At 42.4% G+C, this 23,525-nt stretch overlaps 1 protein-coding gene across 1 annotated transcript in view; it reads right to left on the reverse strand.

Moving 5' to 3' along the window:
* Positions 1-6,946: 6,946 nt before the first annotated feature.
* The window catches only part of LOC114071299 (inositol polyphosphate multikinase-like), a gene marked incomplete at its 3' end in the record, with an annotated part of 19,023 nt that continues 2,444 nt past the window's right edge, over positions 6,947-23,525 (reverse strand). The window contains exons 2-4 of the mRNA XM_027909098.1: positions 21,172-21,257; positions 10,709-10,805; positions 6,947-7,179 (exon numbers count right to left, since the gene is read on the reverse strand). Coding sequence (XP_027764899.1) covers positions 6,947-7,179; positions 10,709-10,805; positions 21,172-21,257 — 416 coding nt within the window. The remainder of the gene's footprint in view (positions 7,180-10,708; positions 10,806-21,171; positions 21,258-23,525) is intronic.

Genomic DNA, 23,525 nt, shown 5'->3' on the forward strand with positions numbered 1-23,525 from the left:
TTCTTGCTCCACCATCACCTACCCCCCCAAGAAATGATTAGCCAGGAACATCTCATTTCTCATCCCTATGCCACAGCTTGCTATGTGTTTGCTCTGCGCTCACAGGGAGGTTCACTGCAGAGTGCAAGACAAAGAAAAACCCTGTGAGCTGCAAAACACTGCCTCCTGCTCCATCAGTCGTTTTTATATATCCTCAGTATGCAAGATCAGAGCTGTTCTGGCTGACAATGGGAAGGTTCCTCTGGGTGCCTACAAGCAGCTCCCACTCAGTCAGGTTCCTGCACAATCACCTCTGGAATCCAGCACGTTAACAGGTTCAGGCTTTCAACTGGCAGCAGCAGTGACTCTCTATGGGCAGCACATCAAAAAAAAATCATAGTTTGGAAACCTTATGACTTCAGCTTTAGGATATTAAACTGGGAAAAATAGGTATCAAATGTCATGTAATATTAATTATGATAATTCAGTACCAACTTCCGTGGTGAGGCAGAAAAATGTACACATTGTTCAAATACTTACCTGGGGCAACTCCCTGACTTCCAGAAAGTACAATTTAAATACACGTTAAGGCTACTATTTCCAGTTTGGGGGACTGCAGGCACAAACAAAAATCTCCACTCAGTAACTTGCAGAGCTGCTTCACATCTGCAAAAAGTATCTATTAAATCCACACAACTGAAACTCAGGAAAACAACCCCGGCACAGCACAACAGAGGGCACCTGCAGAGTGAAAATACATCCTCTAACTCGAGATCTCTGCAATGTTCTCACACTGTCACTGCTGCTGAGAGCAGTTGGTTTGCTATGGGGTTTTTGTGTTTTGCTGGTTGGGGAGGTGGTTGGTTTGTTTGGGTTTTAGTTTTTGTTTTGCTTTGTCTTCCTGTTTTCTTAAACACCAAAGCTCGAATTGGACTTAAAAATGTAAAAAAACCCAGTTCTGGTAATTTTTTACCGTGGAAGAATCTGAACACTAGACTTGGTATTTAGTATCTTTATTACTCCTCCCTTCCTAAATCTCGTTATTAACAGATCAGAGCTTATGAAACTTATCACAATACTAGAAAGAGTTCATGAAGAACTCATAAAACAGACTCAGCTATAGTCAGTTTGAAAATACCCCGCAGAAACATGTGCTGCAGATTAGGAAATTCACTTCTAAACCCAGCTTTGATTATTAGACTTGACTGCCTGCATATCCATAGGTACACACCACAGAGGTCAACGATGGATTACACTGCTTCAAAAAAAGCGTTTTGGAAATACTGTGGAATAGATTGCAATCAAGATCTTCTGGGAAAAAAAGGAAACTGGGAACTGTGGATTCCAAATGGACTGCGAATCTGAAATGAGAGCACAGCCCACACGTTCTGCTTGTACTCAACAGCAAGCAGAATGATCTGTGCTCAACACTGCCCGTGCTGTGAAGAGATTCCTTATCTATGTGTGTGTCTACTACTGAAACCGTATCACAATTTGTGTTTTTGCTATTGCAACAGAACCTGAGATTTCCAGCTGATATTTAAACTCTCACCACTTCAGTAACAAAACACGTCCAATCTCACAGAATCTCCAAGTGGTTTGGTTTCGAAGGGACCTTAAAAGACAATCCAGTTCCAATCCCCTGCCGTGGGCAGGGACACCTTCCACTAGACCAGGCTGCCCTGTCCAACCTGGCCTTGGACATTTTCAGGCATCTGTTAAAGAAAGGAACCTCTCCCCTATATATGGAATTGTGGGTTTAGCCAGTGTTATTTCAGTAACTTTATTTCTAAATGCATTTCCATGCATTTGTTCTGTCTGTTCAGTGTGTAAGATAAATATAGGTTAGCATGTCAAATGCCAGAACTGTCTACATAAATTAATGCTGTGCCAGACAGGAGACTCACTTTTTAAGGGCAAACCATCCACATTTGATATATGAACAGATGACTGCTTATTTACCAGTGCATAAAAAAAAAGCTGTATCAATAGCTTTTGAGATAAAAATACACTCTAAGTAAGTTTTGGGGTAAAACCCCCACCTGTAACACTTTTTTTTTGTTTGTATCTCTTTATGACAACTTATACCACAGCTGCTTTAGAAAAAAAAACATTCTTTTTCTCCTAGCCCTCTCTTTCTTGCCCTTCTAAAACAGAAACTTATGAGGCAAGCCCACCTCCACGTTAAAAATAACACTGAATGGACTAATTCCTGAATCATGTTACACCATGTTTTGTCCAACAAACACGAGCAAACTTCGTCCACCATGTGAGCTGTTCTGGGCAGTACATGTGCATCCAGGAAAATGGTTTATAGTAGGGCTGGAATCTTGCGAAAATAAAGCAAGCAGACAGGCCATAATCAAGAGGCAGAGAAACTGCCTCGTGAATTCAGACTTTGCCAAGTGTTGCGTGAGGGGAGGAGGAACCTCTTCAGTTCTCTTCGGAAAACAACCTCCAACACGCAAATTTGGTGCCAGAGGCACAAAAAACAAATCTCAGTCTAATTGAACACTGGAAGGAAAACTGCACTGCATGGGGGGAATCATCAGCACACACCCAGTCTGAGTAAGGGGAGATCAAAAAAATTCCTGCAGCGGGACAAAGATACAAAGCCATCAATCCTTCCTTCTGCACCCTCCCAAAACAAAGGACACAAAGTACATTGTTTCACGCACCAGATAAGAAAGGTTATGTAATGACACAGATCAAATCCAAAGCTGTAATCTCTAACCTTCCTTTTCCGTCCTGACTGTTTGGCTGGGGTTTTTTTTTTTTTTTTTGAGTCGACTCCCCCGTTCTCGTCCGTGGGCTTTACGTAATTACCACACATGACCACTATAAGTTATAGCTGGAGCAGCTTATCTCGAGGCAGAGTTAAGGCTGGGAGCTCAGGCAATTCCACACAGAACATTACAGAGATGTTAGGATTAGCTCAAACAGTGGTGCAACCTGGGTGCTGCTGAACAGCAAGGAGGAAGCTTATCCGAGTCTCCAGCCATTTACGCATCTCGACGCAGAGTTTGAGGACCCCCTGGCTTTGTGTACGCGAGAAGGAAGGCAAAAATCTCACACCAAAACAAANACCATCACCTACCCCCCCAAGAAATGATTAGCCAGGAACATCTCATTTCTCATCCCTATGCCACAGCTTGCTATGTGTTTGCTCTGCGCTCACAGGGAGGTTCACTGCAGAGTGCAAGACAAAGAAAAACCCTGTGAGCTGCAAAACACTGCCTCCTGCTCCATCAGTCGTTTTTATATATCCTCAGTACGCAAGATCAGAGCTGTTCTGGTTGACAATGGGAAGGCTCCTCTGGGTGCCTACAAGCAGCTCCCACTCAGTCAGGTTCCTGCACAATCACCTCTGGAATCCAGCACGTTAACAGGTTCAGGCTTTCAACTGGCAGCAGCAGTGACTCTCTATGGGCAGCACATCAAAAAAAAATCATAGTTTGGAAACCTTGCGACTTCAGCTTTAGGATATTAAACTGGGAAAAATAGGTATCAAATGTCATGTAATATTAATTATGGGAATTCAGTACCAACTTCCGTGGCGAGGCAGAAAAATGTACACATTGTTCAAATACTTACCTGGGGCAACTCCCTGACTTCCAGAAAGTACAATTTAAGTACACGTTAAGGCTACTATTTCCTGTTTGGGGGACTGCAAGCACAAACAAAAATCTCCACTCAGTAACTTGCAGAGCTGTTTCACATCTGCAAAAAGTATCTATTAAATCCACACAACTGAAACTCAGGAAAACAACCCCGGCACAGCACAACAGAGGGCACCTGCAGAGTGAAAATACATCCTCTAACTCGAGATCTCTGCAATGTTCTCACACTGTCACTGCTGCTGAGAGCAGTTGGTTTGCTATGGGGTTTTTGTGTTTTGCTGGTTGGGGAGGTGGTTGGTTTGTTTGGGTTTTAGTTTTTGTTTTGCTTTGTCTTCCTGTTTTCTTAAACACCAAAGCTCGAATTGGACTTAAAAATGTAAAAAACCCAGTTCTGGTAATTTTTTACCGTGGAAGAATCTGAACACTAGACTTGGTATTTAGTACCTTTATTACTCCTCCCTTCCTAAATCTCGTTATTAACAGATCAGAGCTTATGAAACTTATCACAATACTAGAAAGAGTTCATGAAGAACTCATAAAACAGACTCAGCTACAGTCAGTTTGAAAATACCCCGCAGAAACATGTGCTGCAGATTAGGAAATTCACTTCTAAACCCAGCTTTGATTATTAGACTTGACTGCCTGCATATCCGCAGGTACACACCACAGAGGTCAACGATGGATTACACTGCTTCAAAAAAAGCGTTTTGGAAATACTGTGGAATAGATTGCAATCAAGATCTTCTGGGAAAAAAAGGAAACTGGGAACTGTGGATTCCAAATGGACTGCGAATCTGAAATGAGAGCACAGCCCACACGTTCTGCTTGTACTCAACAGCAAGCAGAATGATCTGTGCTCAACACTGCCCGTGCTGTGAAGAGATTCCTTATCTATGTGTGTGTCTACTACTGAAACCGTATCACAATTTGTGTTTTTGCTATTGCAACAGAACCTGAGATTTCCAGCTTATATTTAAACTCTCACCACTTCAGTAACAAAACACATCCAATCTCACAGAATCTCCAAGTGGTTTGGTTTCGAAGGGACCTTAAAAGACAATCCAGTTCCAATCCCTTGCCATGGGCAGGGACACCTTCCACTAGACCAGGCTGCCCTGTCCAACCTGGCCTTGGACATTTTCAGGGATGGGGTACCTGTTAAAGAAAGGAACCTCTCCCCTATACATGGAATTGTGGGTTTAGCCAGTGTTATTTCAGTAACTTTATTTTCTAAATGCATTTCCATGCATTTGTTCTGTCTGTTCAGTGTGTAAGATAAATATAGGTTAGCATGTCAAATGCCAGAACTGTGCACATAAATTAATGCTGTGCCAGACAGGAGACTCACTTTTTAAGGGCAAACCATCCATATTTGATATATGAACAGATGACTGCTTATTTACCAGTGCATAAAAAAAAAGCTGTATCAATAGCTTTTGAGATAAAAATACACTCTAAGTAAGTTTTGGGGTAAAACCCCCACCTGTAACACTTTTTTTTTGTTTGTATCTCTTTATGACAACTTATACCACAGCTGCTTTAGAAAAAAAAACATTCTTTTTCTCCTAGCCCTCTCTTTCTTGCCCTTCTAAAACAGAAACTTATGAGGCAAGCCCACCTCCACGTTAAAAATAACACTGAATGGACTAATTCCTGAATCATGTTACACCATGTTTTGTCCAACAAACACGAGCAAACTTCGTCCACTCTGTGAGCTGTTCTGGGCAGTACATGTGCATCCAGGAAAATGGTTTATAGTAGGGCTGGAATCTTGCAAAAATAAAGCAAGCAGACAGGCCATAATCAAGAGGCAGAGAAACTGCCTCGTGAATTCAGACTTTGCCAAGTGTTGCGTGAGGGGAGGAGGAACCTCTTCGGTTCTCTTCGGAAAACAACCTCCAACACGCAAATTTGGTGCCAGAGGCACAAAAAACAAATCTCAGTCTAATTGAACACTGGACGGAAAACGGCACTGCATGGGGGGAATCATCAGCACACACCCAGTCTGAGTAAGGGGAGATCAAAAAAATTCCTGCAGCGGGACAAAGATACAAAGCCATCAATCCTTCCTTCTGCACCCTCACAAAACAAAGGACACAAAGTACATTGTTTCACGCACCAGATAAGAAAGGTTATGTAATGACACAGATCAAATCCAAAGCTGTAATCTCTAACCTTCCTTTTCCGTCCTGACTGTTTGGCTGGGGTTTTTTTTTTTTTTTGAGTCGACTCTCCCGTTCTCGTCCGTGGGCTTTACGTAATTACCACACATGACCACTATAATTTATAGCTGTAGCAGCTTATCTCGAGGCAGAGTTAAGGCTGGGAGCTCAGGCAATTCCACACAGAACATTACAGAGATGTTAGGATTAGCTCAAACAGTGGTGCAACCTGGGTGCTGCTGAACAGCAGGGAGGAAGCTTATCCGAGTCTCCAGCCATTTACGCATCTCGACGCAGAGTTTGAGGACCCCCTGGCTTTGTGTACGCAAGAAGGAAGGCAAAAATCTCACACCAAAACAAAATCTCACGTTTCTGCAGCAATCACAGCAGAAAAAGATACTTTTGGGTTGCATCAGGAGCTCAGTACTGACATCAACGCACGCCTGTCACTGAGCCACAAATGTTCTGTACAGCTTTTCTGCACAACGAAGTTTTGAGGGTGCCAGCACACAGACACTGAATCTTAGTGTTTCTAAGTAATTAAGAGTAATTAAGAGTTAGTGCAGACATCTGCAGGGCCTCATCCATGCCCTACTAACCTTCCCTGACAGCTGTTCCTTGAGGGTGTAAGCATCAAAAGGGGTTTCCTTCTGATGGAAAGCTTTTTTAAAATGCAGAACATGGCTACATGCATCACCTCTGAGAGCTTACTTACTCTTCCCTAAACAGAAAAATCATGTAAAAAATAGTTTTATTTATAAAAGAACATCGAGATGAAACATGAGGAGAGGATGCAGCTCATTATTAAATTATTAGAATGACTGTTTGGGTGTGTAAATCTCTGATATAAGCCTAAAAGGAAAAAAAAAAAACAAAAACAAAACCAAAACAAAAATACCTCAATAATTTTAAATACCTACTGTGGTGGTGAAGAATTAATTGCAACTATATTCAGTTTTAAATACCCAGCCTCTCTCTTGTATACATATACAGTGCCCAGGTTGCAAATAGCTTCCTGTAAGGGACACAGCCAAGTTAAACACCTGGTGTCAACCAGACCAGTGTCTGGGAGCAGATTTCACACAACAGTTAATGCCAGGACTGCCAACACATCAGATAATGCTTTATTTACATAAAGTAAAACACAGGAGGACTGTCCTTTGCTAGGAAAACCAGTCACTGTACCCGGTGTGGAACAAGATAAGCTGAGCACAAGCTGAAAGTGAAGACAAAGCAAGTTCTTACCCTCATGCCGAGCACCAAAAATCCGATCTCTTCCATCAGCGGATACTTGCTGACCTGCTGCTGTATCTTCTCCACTGAAGCATACGGATCATAACTTTTCTGACCTATTTTTACGTCCATTATGCAAGGTTTATTAAACTTACGGGTCACATCTTCCAGTTTTAGATACGTATCTGTCAAAAAAAAAACCCCAAAACTTTTGTCAAAACCCAAACTTTTGCCAGGGTGAAAGCAAAATAGTAAGCACAGCTTTAGCCAAGCTCCTTGGGAGGAAGGTGAACAGCGTAAGGCTTAACATCGCATAAGTTTTTTTAAGAGTCAAATTTATCTCCAAACACTGACACCCACAAATTCTGTTGGTGTCTAATTTTTCATATCTGCTTCTTCAAATCCCGCTGTCACCAGGCACAAACATAAAGTCTGGTTTTCTTTCTAGCACAGCCTATTCCACACGTGTATTTCTTTGACTTAATGCAGTCCAAATACACAAACATTGCATTACTCCCCAATCCTGCAGCATGATCTAAAATGAAATTGCCAAAGCAAAACCAGTTCAAATTTAAAAAGAGCAAAGGCAAGAAGTGGTTTTTTTTTGTTTGAAAGTTGTACAGCCAGGTAACAAAACCAGTCAAGAGTCAAGACAAAGTAAATAAGCAATGTTTCATTTCCCCTAACAAGAAGAAAGAAATTACAGCGATTTTTATGACTTTATTACTATGAGAGCTTCAATTTTTATACCACCGCGATAATCGTCATGAAATGTCCCAACTTACACCATCATGAAATGTTCCAGTTTCCCAAAGTGTGCACTTATCAATCTGAAACAGGTTTAATTTAAGCCTGAGATGCCTGGTTTGTGTATGAATGGGACTGGGCAACTTGTGAACGTAAAGTCATTCTCAGGAAATACAGACCAGCTCCCCCACTAACTACAGCTGCAGGAATACATCCAAGCTTAAATAACTTGCAGTTCATTTTTGAGGAGCCCCAGGCAGCAGACATGCTCGGTGTTTGCTCAGGGAATATCCCCAAGGAAAAAGCAGGGCAAATACTCTCCATACCAGGCAGTGTATTCTGCATCAGGCAGGTGCCACTTTTACTACTTGAAGTTGTTATACAGAGATCTAATTCAGTCAGATATTAGCACAGCTTTTGCAGGACTTTGGGGAACCACTCCCCAAACCTGGGGAGTCCATAAAACCTCTTAGCTACCTGTTATTAAAAACTGTTAAAAATCTGTCATCCTTCACACCAATCCTTTTTGCATACTACAGAAATCCCTGCAAATGACAGATTTGTGTCACCATCCTAAAACAACCCAGAAAACAACTAAATGAAGTTCAGTGTTTTCAGAACTTGGCTCTCAAAAGCAGAGAGAAAAAAAACAGAGCCACAGGTTTGCCATGGGAGGTGAGGAAAGACAATAAACACAAGGACACTGTCTACTTTCCTCTTTTTAACCATACAGCATCAACATTCAGCACCTCCCAAATATTTGAAAGTCCTAAATATCTGTCACTGCTTAATTCCCCCTTAATTTCAGGCCTGTTAAACTAGACTATCTTACTGACCTCCTAAAAAACGTAACAATAGCTATTTTTAAAAAATGAAGCACTAAAATAACTTCACAGCTAACGCTAACCCTGGGAAATACACTAATTATTTGGCAAAGCCCGTGAATTATCCAGAAATTACTCATTTCTCTCGCGCTTTTTGGAGTTATTTAAGTCTTTCTCATTAGGTAACTGCTGGCTCAGAATTAGGACTGTTCCATTTGTTCAGTGCACGTCTCTGGGCAGAGCAAAGCCACCCTGGATAAAGCATCACAAGTCATTTTTTTCTCATTACAGCTTCAGGAAAACAGAACAAGTGTTTACACATGGGTGTTCTGGCAATATTTTGGTGCTTATTTGCACCGTATATATCGTTCATCACAGACTTGCCCTGCCCACTTCTATTTACCAGTGTTATATTTATCTACCCTGTTCTCGGGTTAGGCAACAAAATTAGGCAAGGGTATGAAGTGAGCAGCAGTAAAGTCATTTAAAAAAAAAATAAATAAAACAAAAGCATGGGCAACAAGTAGGTAGCCAAACCCAGAAAACTCAGCAGCAGATGGCTCCTACACCTTTATAACAATTTTTCCACTTCTTTGTGAATGAACTCCAAAAGCCTGCAATGCCAGTGAAGATAAAGTTCAAATCCAACCAATTTTAGATAAGCTTAAGGAGGCAGCATCTCACCCACCTCCACCTCCATTTCCTTTGCAGCAGCACTGCAAAGGGTGCGTGATTTCAGCAGAACAGGACAGTGTTTTTACAAATTGTATTGATACTTTTCTGTCATACTTCCTGTATTTTCATTTACATTTCATCCATTTCACCCTTTTTAGATAGCAACTTCATCCATTTCTCTGCTTTTTCAGTATGGAAGACTGATGGTTCTTCCTAAATATTTCTGTAAGGAAATAAATTGCTTGTGTTCTTCACCTTATCCACTGCAGCTCCTGCTTACCTGCCACATGGAAACTCACACGAGAGAGGGTCACAAATCAAGCTCAGAGCGGTCCTAAATTAAGTTTTGGTTTTTTTCAGAAGTCACCAGGTCCAGTTTACCAACAATAGGGAACTACTGGGTTCAGTACCCAGAGCTTGTATGGAGCTGTGTCCCCAGAGCTTGTAAAACAGTGACTGCCAATGGAAAGGTCAAGCTTCCAATGTCAGGGCTGCAAAAAACCTACAAATATATCCTCAGTCTACAACAGGAACAAGACACACAGTCATTCTGCTAAGCTTCATCGTCTCCAACATCTGTGATTTCTATCAGGACTGCACAAAGCTCATTAATATTACAGATAACAGAGCTGGCAGTGCAGTGTTTTGGTTGAACCGCTGCCACAGCTTTCTATGAAGAGGGCTCCTGTTAGTGCACAGTCTTTCCAAGAAGAAAACCAAACAAAATCAAAAGTTACTCTTCCTTTAAACCATTATTCCTACGTCTGGATGACTGGTGGAGACCTGCCAAAATCCAGGCCCAACGGTGCAGAGTGCTAGCGAATTCCCAAAGCAAATGAGGGTTGTGTTCAATTACCAGATCTTGGCTAGATTTTTATTTTTATTTTTACATCTTAAGATCATACTGCAAATAGAAAAAAAAAATTATTTGCAATTGGAAGGGGGATAGATATTAAGTGGGCTCCATGACACATATAACGTTGTGAGGGAAGGAAAAAATATAGCTCTGGTAGAGCTATTTGAGTCAGTGCCAAACAGGAAAGCGTGAAGGCAAATCTGAGCCAAGAAAGCGGCGGTGCTGCCACAATCTTCCCTGGATTTCTTCTTGCAGAGATTAGACCATGTCTTTGGGTCCTATCTCACTACTCTCTTTGGAAAACAAGCCTATCAAGTGACAGCACAAGCAAAAGAAGACAGAGTTATTTTTAAAGGAGCACAGCGTCCAGTTTTGCTGTCCAAGTATTTAAACAGACCCCACAGCATCCCTTTGTTTCTGTATCTTCCAGAAGCTCCACTTCCCCCGTGTGAATCAGAAAAATCCCCAGAAGAAAAGCTAACCAGCTGTTAGAGGGGACATTCGTGGGTTACAAAACGAGACCAATAAAAAACTACAGAGCTCACAACTGCCAAAGATCAGTCTCCAGAAGATACTTCCAGAATGGATTGACAGATAAAATTAGAACAGTACCATTTGGTGCAGTAGGTGGTGACCAGACACCGAAGTATTTCGGCAGATACTTCCGCAGCTCCAGAAGAATGCTGTCACAACAGTCGGGGTCATAAACCTGAAATAAATTAGGGAGGGTTGGAAAAATCATCACTTGAAAAAACGTTCATTTTCTACTTCCGATTGTCCCCTAATTACACCTTCTTACGGTCTTTGTTCTCACAAGTTTATGATTTCCACTGCACATTTAAACAACATACAAGATCTGCAGATTTGGCTCAGCTCGCTGTGCCAGACCACATTTAACCACAGTAGGGGAACACTTTGTGATGCCTGTATTGTTGTAATGTTAATGACGTCGTAATGTTAATACAACCAGGGATTAAAAAAACAAACCTGTAGTCCAGCTGCAATTTCAGAGAATCAAGGCAAGCCTTGGCTATCCTCACAGCGCCAGGTAACTCCGGACAGAACCTCACGCAGCAGCAGAGCACTAAATTAGGTAATGGGGGTTTGTGCTAAATGAAGGTTTCGCTGCAGAAACTTAAACTCAAAACCTCAAACACAAATGACCGGTGTGTTTCTAACACGGGGCTCTCCTGGGCTTGCACCAGCCACAATTCTGACACCTTCACGCCAGCACCCTTAATGGGCAGCACTCAAAACCACAAGACACCCAAATCCACGCCAGCTGCACGCCAGAGCAACGAATTTGACCCTTTCCTTTAACTAGCTCGTGGTACATGCCCCATTTTCAAGATCCTAAGGAAAGGGGCCGAGACCTCAAAGCTCGAAGCACAGGAATACGTGCACAGGGCGTTGTAAAACACCGGCACACGCCCACCCACCACACCCTCTGCCACTACTGCTGCTATCTTGAGCACACAGGAGTTGCTGAGCGCGTATCTGACGGGTCACAGCCACACCACAGGGCACTGATCTCTCTTCACACGTCATGATTTAACGAGCTGGCCCGACCTCTGAGGATGACACGTAATTGTACGGCCAGGCCCAGCTTTCCCCCGGGTTAAACACAGGCTGATATGCTGGTATACTGCGCTCTGAGACAAAAAGACCTGCATTTGTCCTGCACAAATGCTCTTTTCCCAGGTGAATTCAGGCAGATCTGAGAGGCAGTGACAGTGACGTGGCCATCACGCAGCGTCACAGCCCTTACATGCGAGCAAGTGCATATATTTAGGTCATGACCAAGAGGAGAGAGGAAGAAACCAGAAGCGCAGCAGTCAAGGAGAAGAAACACTGAATGCAACTGAAAAAAACAAGCAAACAGAGTAACTCAATTACTTAATCTACTGGCAAAATATTCTGAGAAAGTGAAATGTCAGGAAACACTTCTGCTTTTTAAAGAGACAGTACCCTTGACTTACTTTTTATCATCAGCTTTAGGTAACTGATCTTAGCAAGTAACATCACGATACGACAAAGATACTCAAATAATTTATAATGGGGTGTTGTAGCCTGAAGTCAAGGTCAAATGAAGAAAAGAGCTCCAGAAGACACATCTTCCAGGTACTCTATTCCTTAATACAGCGACATACGACATTTTAAATGGAGACAGAACTCCCAAGTAATGCATTTTTCAGTATCACTACTCTGACATAACAGAACTAAGTGCATTACTTCTGTCTCTCAAGAAGTTGTCTCGCTCCCAGAACCAGTAATAAACTCCCTTCAGAAGTCTGACATAACATATACAAAGCCCTTATAATATGGTAATATTCCAATTTCACTTCCAGCAATAATGGTTTTTTTTCTTTTTAATGTAACAATGGTTCCATTTCTCCAGAATATACCGACAAATACAAGCAATTTCTCCACTGCCAGTACAAAATTCCTCACCCAACAAATCGAGAACTGCAAAATAATTCTGCCAGCTCATCTTGGAGAGGTATCCCTTCTGTGTATCATAGGCTACATTCTTCTGATAGCACAAGCTGCACACAGAAAATGTAATAACTGCTGGACTTTAAAGCAAGTAAACAGGATGCTGACATTTGGAGGGCTTACAACATGACCACTGCAAATTACAGTCACTAACTCATAGGAAGAATATGCCCCAGACATGTGGGAGCTCAGATAGTCTGGAAGACCCCATGAAGTCATGATTTCCAGTCACTCAGGACTTTTTAATTCTGAGGCAAATTCACCATCCTTAAGTTTTTAATCCAAAGTAACACTGTTTTGGTAAGCGCGTTCCAAACAGATTCATCTGTTTTTTAATGCAAACAGGGACAATGGGAACGTTCTTTTCCTTATTTAAAGCAACGTGACATTTGGGGTTTTGTTTTGTTTTCTAAAGACTAACTAATGACATAAATGACAGAAGGAGGATAAAGTAAATGTTTAAACTTCAGCAGGAAACTAGTTCTGGCAGTACAGACCTGTCTTAAATTGTTCTGATGAAAAGAATACCACTTTGACACAAAAGTAACCTACAGAGAACCTTCTGAAGTATTCAAGAGTTAATTTTAAAGAATTTTTTTTTTTTTAAACTCACATTTATTGTAAAGCTATTTGAGTAGGAAACTTAAAATGCCAGAGCAGGTGTATCAGTCTGAACCATCACCTTCCTTTGTTGCCACTTATCATAAACTGTCCCTGAAGGCAGCAGCACTAAAGCCTGTGGTCTCAGCAAACACAACCAGCTGCCAACATCAGCCCCCAGTGTGGGTTTTTTGGGGTTTTTTTTGAGCAATTAACGCAGCTCAGTCATGCGCTTAAATTAGCAAACGCAAGATTTACAGGTGACAGTGCAAGCTTAATTCCCTCTCCCATTGGGTATGTGTTATATCACAGATTTTAATTACTCGAGCACGCACTGCATTTCCCCCTGGACTCCTACATCACCCAGTTACACCAAGCAAGTGCAAGGGCCAAAAAAACTCAGGTTGAAACAGCAGCCTGTGATTTTAGCAACTCGTGTCTGCTTGGCTTTACAATTCAGACAGCCCTGGCTTCTTTTCGAAGTGGTACCATCACGGTCAGACTCACAAGTGTCCATAATATTTGTTTTTTTCATAAGCATGACTGGCATTGAGCCAGCTCTGCTTACACTGAAAATGTCTGACACCAGAATAATTTCAGAAGTTAAGCATTTGTGAATGGCGTGATATTAAATGCTATTATATCAAACTTATTTTACTTTTCAATACACAGCCACACTAACGAGATTGCTATCATTCTCACTGAAGAGAGCTACAGAAAGAAAGAAACTTTAGAAGAAACCAGGATCTATTCCCACAGTCTGACCACATAAATGGGTTTTCAGATGAAGGTGACATACACTTGTGACAATCGTACCCTTCTTCCAGGAGGCAGGAGGAGAAAACCCCCTCATTATAGCAAGGGGGTTAGTCGTCTTACCCTCCAAAAAATGAAGGCTGTGAAAATAAGCTTCAAAACTCTCCCAGAGAGACATTTATTTGATCATGTTTATCAACCAGTCATTCTCTAAGCCAAGACACGCTGTTTCTTCAAGGCACGATGTGGTGCAACAGGAATAGTGCTTGGGATTTTGAGGGAAGACGTGGACCTGGTCAGAAACCACTACCAAGCTCACAGATGCAAAAGCGAGTCGAATAAAGCCAGCAGCCAACGACTTTTCAGGCAAATTCTCTGCCCTAAGAATAGTTTTTTTTAAGCTACTCCAACTATTCAAGCTTAAATTACCACTGAAATTACTGGAAGTGGAATGGCAGAACATTAGGACAAAAGGGGAAAGGAGCCAACGTGGCTTTTCCACTTTCTGAGAACTGTCAGCCTTACCCTTCGCTTCTGGAAAGTGACCTGATCCCAGCTGAAGATTCCCAGACAGGAGTGAGAGAGAACAAAGGCTGGGGGAAATCCTGAAGCAGTTCCACTAAGAAAAGCAAAATTTAATTTTACATTTCAAAGAGACACAGAAATGGGATTCAAGTCCTAACAGACTCGTATTACAAGCCTGGGGTTTTGGGGTTTGGTTTTTTGTTTTGGTTTGCTTTTTGTTTTGGTTTGGGGTTTTGGGGTGGGGTTTTTTTGTTGTTTTGTTTGTTTGTTTGTTTAAATCTGGAAACCAGGATTCTTTTGGGAGACTGAATTTATTTTGCTTTTCTCTCAAGGAGGCAACCTACACTTTCCTCAATCCCATACTGGCAGCTCACCAATTGTATCTTACCTTTAAATGAACTTATAATGAACACAGTTTTTTCGCTGTAACACTAACATGCATTTAGTAAGTGGATCCGTACTCTGACACACTCATAAATGAAGCCTAAACAATATTTGATCCAGTCCGAAAAATCACTTGCATGACCCTCCAGCACAGCAGGAGCACTCTACTGTATATTAATTCAATTTAACATATTGGGCACTTTAAAACCGCATTTTTGCTATAAATAAATTTTGAAATAAATTTTGCTATAAAAAAAATTTGAAAATAATTTCAGCCAGGTCTACTCTCAGGAATGAACCTTCCTCAAAATCAGGTTGCTAAGAGAACTGGATTTTTTTTTCCTGCTCACTCGACTGACATGGACTGGAGGCTACTCAGTCTCCACCCAGCAGTTCCACGACAGCATAAAATTGCAATAATGGCCTTTTACTGCACAACATGTCTCTTCCAAAATTGTTTCTGCTGCAGAGTGCAAGAATCAAAAAAATTTGTGATATTTTTTAAGTCTTGCTGTCCTGGCACAGTCAGCTTTCAGTCATTTAACAGAGAAGAACAAAAAAACATGTTTGTGAGACAACAGTACGAACCCAGCAGATTCTTACAGCTACATCCCATGCTTCACCTCTCCTAGACAACTCCTCCTATGAAAAAGATCTGAATACCAGCTGACACTATTTCACAACTTGGTCCAAAAGCCATTTTCTTCTCATTAGTTAAGAAACACTGCGTGCCCTTCCTTTTGCCACAATACTTCTGCCCAGGCTCGTGGTTTAGAGTGTGAGGCAATTTTCACATGCTCATTTGGGAACTCCGGCTTGCCTGTTTCCCCAGCAAAGCAGGATCACTTGCAGATAATTTTGCAGCGGGAGGAGCGATGCAGGAATGGACTGCATCAGGACCTGCTTGCTTTGTTTGCCAACAGGTAATTTGTACACTTCAGTGCCACCACCTCTGTTGATGATGAGGCAGATCTGGATGTACCAGAACGAGGCAAGGCTGGAAGATGACCTTTTGGGAGGCTGAGCTGCAGCTCTGAATGTGGTAGTAATAAAAGGCATGGGCAAGGCACTGCATCTCCAAAATAAGATGTCAAGAAAACCGTGCATCCTACTTTTTTGTCCATACAAGACTGAAAATCAGAACCTTAGCTGGAGACGTGATCACATGATAAGGATATTTTAGTGCACAATAGCAGCATGATGCCATCATCCACTCCTTTTTCAGCCAAGGATAATCATCTAAATCAAGAACATAAAACCAGTAACTGAGTTTACAAAATAAGGGTAATTTAACCTGACACAAGATGTATTTTGCCTCCCCAATCCCTTTCCTTTTCCGTCACTAGCAGAGCAGAACACAGGCTGCCTGACTGTGATTTGTCTATATAGGCTGAAAGGGGGCTGAGCCTCAGGAGTCAGTTCCTGCAACTCTGTGCAAAAGCTTCCAGGCCAAAATCCATCTTTCAGGCTTGATTCTTTGCCATGGAGAGGGAGGGAAGTCACCACAAGTCTTCTGCGCTGCCCGAAGCTGCTGGAATACCACTTAAAATTAGACACAGCGGAAAAGAACATTTCTTCTCTGTAACCACAGAAGCACAAGGAGCTATGGCTTCAGAACATTAACATAGCTGGGTCTTCACTGAACACATTATCCTCCAGTCACAAACTCAAAGACCGACTGTTAAAAAGGAGTCAGCAAGAGTTCCACAAACAATATCCATTCTGCCTGATGTCAGGCTGCAAAATGAGTTAGTGCATTCTTTAGGGGAAGCAAAACAGAAAGACAGGCCGTGGCCCTATTGAAAGCTGCACTGCAACGCATCCAAGAAAAAGTTCAGAACAATTGCACAGGCAACCCTGAAACCATTTGTTCCTAGTTTTCAAGTGCCCAACACTCACCTAACCAGTGCAAATCTCTTTTACGTGCTGGAGCTATTTGTGTCTCTGACATCCTGGCTTTGTTTTCAGGACGCGTAACAAAAGTGAATAACATTTTCTGTTATCTCCAGCGGTAAGAGCTTCCTTGCATTCACATTCGATGTCAGCAGGGCTCAAACCCTGAACTCAACACTACAGCAGTTAACAGATGCACTGCTTATTGGCAAAGGGTGGGAGATCTGTTATCCAGAAGGGCCAGGTGATTAGCTCAGTTATCTTTTCACAATGCTACAAGGGGTCAACCAGCTCCCTTGGTTTACAAGCATTGGCCAGAGCCAGGCAGCGTAAGGTGTACTACTCACACCCCAAGCATCACACAGGAGAGCAGAGGGGCAGTTCAAATAAAAGTTTACAGGAACTTTCATGGATCTGTGAAGCGTTAAATCTCGGTTTATGAGCTGTGGCATTAGCAACCCTGAAAACTTCAGCAGGCCGCGCTCAGATCAGTCACTCACAGGATCAGAAGTGAAAGAGCTGCTTCAAAACACTTCAGCCACCTTCTCTTGTTCTGTTGAGCACAGGGAACGCTCCATCTCTTAGTGGTTGACAGTTTGTAGGAAACTGTAGTCACAGAGGTAACCTCAACCACTGTAAATTCCCTCTACATCAGTTTTCATAGAATAACCACCCTCACAGGGAAAAATACCTCCCAGTGTCGAATCTAGCCCTGCCCTTGGTCAGTGTGAAGCCATTCCCCCTGTCCTGTCACTCCATGCCCTTAGCCAAAGTCCCTCTCCAGCTCTCTTGGAAGCTCTTTAAGCATTGGAAAACGCTCTAAATGTGATCCCAAAGCCTTCTCTTCTCCAGGCTGGTTGAGACAGGAGCTCCATTCCCAGCTAAGCAGGGAGTTACCTAATTCTCCTGTACTAACCTTTCCCAAGGATGCTGTTCTCACAGTTCCCAACTCATCCGCCACATGAGATCACTGAAGGAGGCCTAATAGGCTTCCTCCCTCCCCCAGCACTGCTGAACTAAATCAGACCATTTCAGCACAGATAAATGGGCCCTGGCACAAAGCACACTGAAGCCAAGTCCCAAAACACACTGAGGAGCAGCCCAGTTCTGTGGATTTCTGTGCATGCTTGTGCAGGCAGCCTACTATAAACACACAACTGCCTTTCACCAATTTATTCTCTCTAATTGTAAAGGGTCTTTGCTACATTTTCAAACATCTCTGTATACTGCTCCCCCCTGAAACCCCTTTCAAAGGTGCAGAGTCTCTACCTGCATGTTCTCACAGAGAGATAGAAACACATTAGATAGAAACAACTGATCAGCACTGTAGATAGTCCTTAAAAAAACCCAATCCTTTTACTTCAACTTGTTTTGTTCTCTCGCTGCTCAGACCTGTTGAAAACAAAGTATTCCGTAGCTGTTCAAGGTTAAAAAAACTCCAGTTTTTTTTTTCACCCAGATAAGGGTACCAGAATACCTGGCAAAACACTCGGTGTTTATGCAGGCAATGTTTGTAAGGGGTTCGTGCCCTCAGGTACAGGAAGGGAGTTCGCAGGAACAAAATTAAAATGATATTGTTTTGATAATTACTCAGATTTACAGAACTCAACAGCAAGTGGACATTGAAAGTCACACTCCAATGATAAGTTAAGCAAAGCACAGTAAGTTATTAACAGCGACTACAAACAGCTCATTGTTCTGCTGCATTTTATCACGGAAGGTATTCACGATAATCTTGTCATGCCCAATTCTTCCCCTCCCTCATAACACAGAGTCGTGGCAAGTCCCGTCCCCATCAGTACAGAACTGCTGTCGTAAAGGTTTGATTTACTCAGTGAATTAATCTCTTAGGAAAAAAGACCTGTGCTTAGAGGGTGGGTTGGCTATTTGGTTTGTTTTTTTTAACTATGACAAAAAGCAGAAAGGTAACCTGGCAGCAGACTGAGAGATTTTCCATTTTTCCCACTTTGATAGAGACCTGTGAAATTCTTCCAAACTTCCAGCTGCCACCCTCTTTTGAGCACATTTTGGATCATTATTAGTATTTTGCACTACAGTGTCTTGGTCAACAAATGGAAGCCCATTTTGTTTGGGCTCCACCAGTAAGCACTCAGCCTCACGTTCAACAGAAAATAATCCATCAATAACCACGGGAAAAACTTCCGCTGATTCACCGATGCAGACTTTTATCCCTATCGTCTTCACACACCCAGCTGCAAGCAAATCCAGCAGCTTCAGAAGAGAAGACTTTCTTGGTCCAAACGGAAGATAACATCTACCTGGTATCACATTAAATACATCAGAGTTCTAGTCAAAGTTGTCTCTTAATGCCTCATTATCTTTTACGATGACACATTCCCCACAGCCTTCAGCTCACAAGCACTCTGACTGCCTGCTGAAATACCACTTCCCAGTTCCTGGAAGACACTTCTGCTTCAGATCTGTCATAGCTGCTCTCCAGCTGACTCATGCAGCTGAAGCTGAGACACGCTCGTCTTCTTGCTACCATAAACTACAGAGCTCCTCAGTTACTTCGCACAAGGTTTGCTTCACCGTAAGTAAAGATCTCCCACTTGTTTCTGACCCAGGCACTGGGGTACTGATCTTCACTTTGGCACGCAAAGGGAGCAGTAACCGATCTACCACTACAGACAAAACATCACAATTAATCCACATATACTAATGGACAACCATCTGGTTTGAACTTGTCAACTGACCTGCTGTCTAGCCCTGACAAAGTGAGAGATTGGGACTCAGTCTTGTTTCATTTCTGCACCGTTTCTCACCATCTCCCGTACCTGACCACCTCGTAAACAACTCCCTGCCTCGAGGAGTGGTAATATTCTCTTTCCCCCCACTTCTCTGGAGGCTCCTCAGCCTACTCCAAGCTGATAATGTCTCTTTGATTATAGCCCACTACTGGGTTAAATTAAACTCAGACACCAAAGCAAGACAGCCTCACTGTTGTTCCCACTGCTTATCAGTTCAGTCACAAAAACTGGCAGAAGGCTTCCACGACAAGGAAGTTTTGCCATCTTTTGAATAGGTCAGATCAGTTTGCTGATGTCCAAAAAGCACTATCACAGTACAAGGTTAAATGCAGGAATGGGAAGGAAGGCATTTCCCCCTCAGCAGCAACGAGCTATTGGATCAGCTCAAGCTGTAAATGAAACTGTACCTTACCCTAAACCTCCCAGCCCACAGTAAACCTTGTCCTGTAACAACCATACGTGGTGATCAGCTGTCGACAGCCCACATCACACGGCTCCTGTCTGAGAGTAAACATGATTGCAGTTAATCATTGAGAAGTGACAAATCCCCAGCAATTCTCCTGTGTTCACCCAAGTGACACACATGCATTTGCTCTCCTTCCCTTCTCCCACGAAAAGGCATCAACCCATCATCCCTTTCTCTGTTACTTTTCAAGAGGTGCCCAATTCCTTTCCAAGATTTCAGAGGATTTCAGAGAACAGCCTGGAGCTCAAAGGAGTCTGTTCAAGCTTTCTCTTTTTACTGAAGAGTTACCATTCAAGCTGGCCGGCATCTTCCTTAACCTCATCTCAATGACAGCCATTGAGAAACCTCAGAAATACATTTACATTTAGATGTAACTGGCTCCTACTAACTCAAGAGCTGCTGTTCTGTTCCATCATGGGGATTCTTGAGTAATGCCAGTATGCAAACACACACTCTGCTTAAAGCACCTTGCTTAGTTTGTTCTCATGAGAGACATTTCCACAAAATATGCATGATCTTTTAATAACTTAAATTAATTTTACGGGGGAAAAAAACAACAACAACAACAAAACAAAACAAAAACCCACAAACCAAAAAACCAAAACCAAACCAACAAAAAACCAGCAACAAATAGAGGGTCTCAAGGGTCCTCTCTCACCCTGCATGAAGATTTCTATAATAAGGCAGGGAGAGGGATGATATATCAATCTGACACAGAAAAAAACATGTGACAGACTATCACAGACAGGTAGGACACTACAGGCTCTAAAAACAGTTTACTTCCTCCACAAGACAGCAAGCAACAGCTTTCCTGGTCTGCTGTTGTTAAAGCTACTGATAAAGCAAACTGAAGATGACCAACAGGAAAAATACAACAACTAAAGTTAAAACAATTGGAGAGTTTTGCTTTTTATTTAGTTTTAAAGGAGCTGAGTTTTATTACAGTGAACAGTTTTAATACAGTGATGGGAGCAATACTGCTAACAGTAAGCCTGACTAGACACAGGTAGAAAACATCTAAATTTAAATGTGAGCGATTGAGACACTCAGCTACATGAGAAGGTTGGGATCAAACATTCGTCCCTTTAATCACAGATGGAAGACAAGGCTTTTCAATAAAATCGTGGCACCCCCAGCATGTCACCTGCACCCAGCCACCCACCTCTGCGCTGCAGGACCCTCACCTTATTGTAGAACTCCTGCTCCCTGGGCCCACGAGGTGGTGGCTGCAGCTGCTTCAGGACGGTCCCATCTGGATGCTGCAGTATGCCTAGAAGAGAAGCATTTCCTTCAGGGCTTAATTTTAAGAGGTATGGCCTTTTCTCCCCCCCTGCCCCAGAAATAGTGAATTCACCATCAAGGGCAGCCTGTTTGAAAAGCTGTACTGGTTCCAGTGCACAGACAGTGGAGTCAAAATTGTCAGTTCCTACACGTGACCCCTTACAGAGGTTTGCTTGCATTCCTCTATTTCCAGCCATTGGATGATTTTCTGGGTCTAATTCTGCTCCAGGCCAACACAGTAATGGAATTTGACATTAAAAGTTCCACCCCCAAAAATCCACCACTAAGACTGTATAAACACTCCCTTTTTAAATAACTCATAAATTATTTTTCCAACAATGCCAGGAAGTTAAAAAGAGTATCCCATTTAATGCATTTCTTAATAGTAAAACAGAAATAAATGTCCTGTGGATGTACATCTATACTAGTGGCATGGAAAGAGTCTTTATTACTAGAAGTAGTGCCCCTACAGCACTCTGTGCTATTTGTATCACCCAGAATTTTGTATCACCCAGAATTTCATCTCAGCCAGGCACCACTTCCATCATGCCTGCATAGAAAAAACCTGGAAAATATCCTCCTGAAACAGCTTTAATGACTTTCCAGTCGTCAATATTTCTAAGTAACTACATAATGAGTATCCAAGGGTACTGAAGAGATGGATGAGGGCAAGGATAAAGAAAAGTAATTGCAATCCTCTGAAATAGGCACCTAGTTTCAAGATCATCAGCTGCAAGGCAAAAAGGAAAGCCCACTTCTGAAAATCTTTTTTTCCCTGGGATTTATTCAGAGCTTTTCAGACGGTAATCTATTTTGTTTAGAAGGGAAGCAAAAATGTCACCCCTATCCAAAATAGGTTCCACTTTCAGCTTACTGCTTGAGAAAACACGGGGAAAACGAGCCAGGAGCTTTGTGTCCCAGAGAGAGTTTGCAGTTGTAACAGCAATTGCTGCGTTTTCGTCGTTTAAAAACCATTATCTATGAATGGGCTCTGTTGTGCAGCCTTGGAAACTAAATAAAATCTTCAGAGACCAAGATATTTACATTAAAACCATCACCAGACGTAGAAGAGTTGTTTCAGGAGTTGGCTATACCTAAGAGTGGCTTTTAAAGCTTGCATAAAAACAGCTCTCAGGTCACGTTTTCTTGCTCAAAGTTGGAGTTTGTACACTCCCCAAAACTAGAAAAATGCTGCCACACGCTCTTGTGCTGACTACCACAGCATCTTCAAGACGCAATAGCTTGTGTTCCCCCCCTGCATGTGCTGGAAACCATTCTGCAAAGTGCACCAAGTATTTGAACAGCACGTGTTCTGCATGCAAGCTGCTAACAATCGCGACATCAAAACAGGTTCTGTAACACGTACTCCTCAAAATCTGCATTTTGGCTCTGATGATAAGACAAGCAGACAACCTACAAGGCAGAAAGACCAGACAAGGATTCCTGGAAATAGAATCCATACACTACTGCACCGATCCATATTACCTGAAGAGTTTAATACAAACTGATGTTTATAAACTCATTCTCTGCATTTCTTAATAGACTTGAGCACCTACTCTGTCACTGTGACCGGGGCAGGCCCGGAAACCAAAGAGTCACGTTACAACATTCACCATGAAGATGTAAACTCCATAACCTTCCCTGTGATCTACAACAACAACAGGCAGGGATACCATCACCTGCAAATCATGGTAACATACGGATGTTGGCCAGGGGTTGGTTGGAGGCTCCCTGGGGTTCTTCAGCACAGACAGGGAGTGGTATTGTACACGGGCAAGCAACTTAACATGTCTAAAGAAGCAGCAGAACTATAAAGAAAATAAAATCCTGGAACATCTCACTAACATTTCCCTTTTGACTGTGCCTGCAAAGCTTGCTACCATTCTGAATTTGAGCTCCCCCCTGAATTGAGCCTTTTTCGCCTGATCCCACCTCGTGTTATGATATATGAATAAGAAGGACACAGAGCTTCAAGGATCCAACGCACTTCCATCAACATTTTAATGCACCAGCTGCAGCAGGAGCAAGGGACAAGAATTACTTTTCTGTGGAGGTTATCAGCAGTGAGACATGCCACAGGCACTGGCTGTAGATAACAGAAATTCACAGTGCCCTTAGTGCTGTAATTCCACTCACTGATGACTGGAAAGGGTTCTGAAGTTCAGGAGAAGAATGACTTTTCTGTCTGGATTATCAGCAGCAAGACACACCACGGATGGAGGCTGTGGATAAGACAAACTCACAGTACCATTAGTGC

This window comes from Empidonax traillii, unplaced genomic scaffold, assembly GCF_003031625.1.
Source record: "Empidonax traillii isolate 1590-97213 ecotype Southwest subspecies unplaced genomic scaffold, ASM303162v1 scaffold1946:size199562, whole genome shotgun sequence".
Classification (NCBI taxonomy): Eukaryota; Metazoa; Chordata; class Aves; order Passeriformes; family Tyrannidae; genus Empidonax; species Empidonax traillii.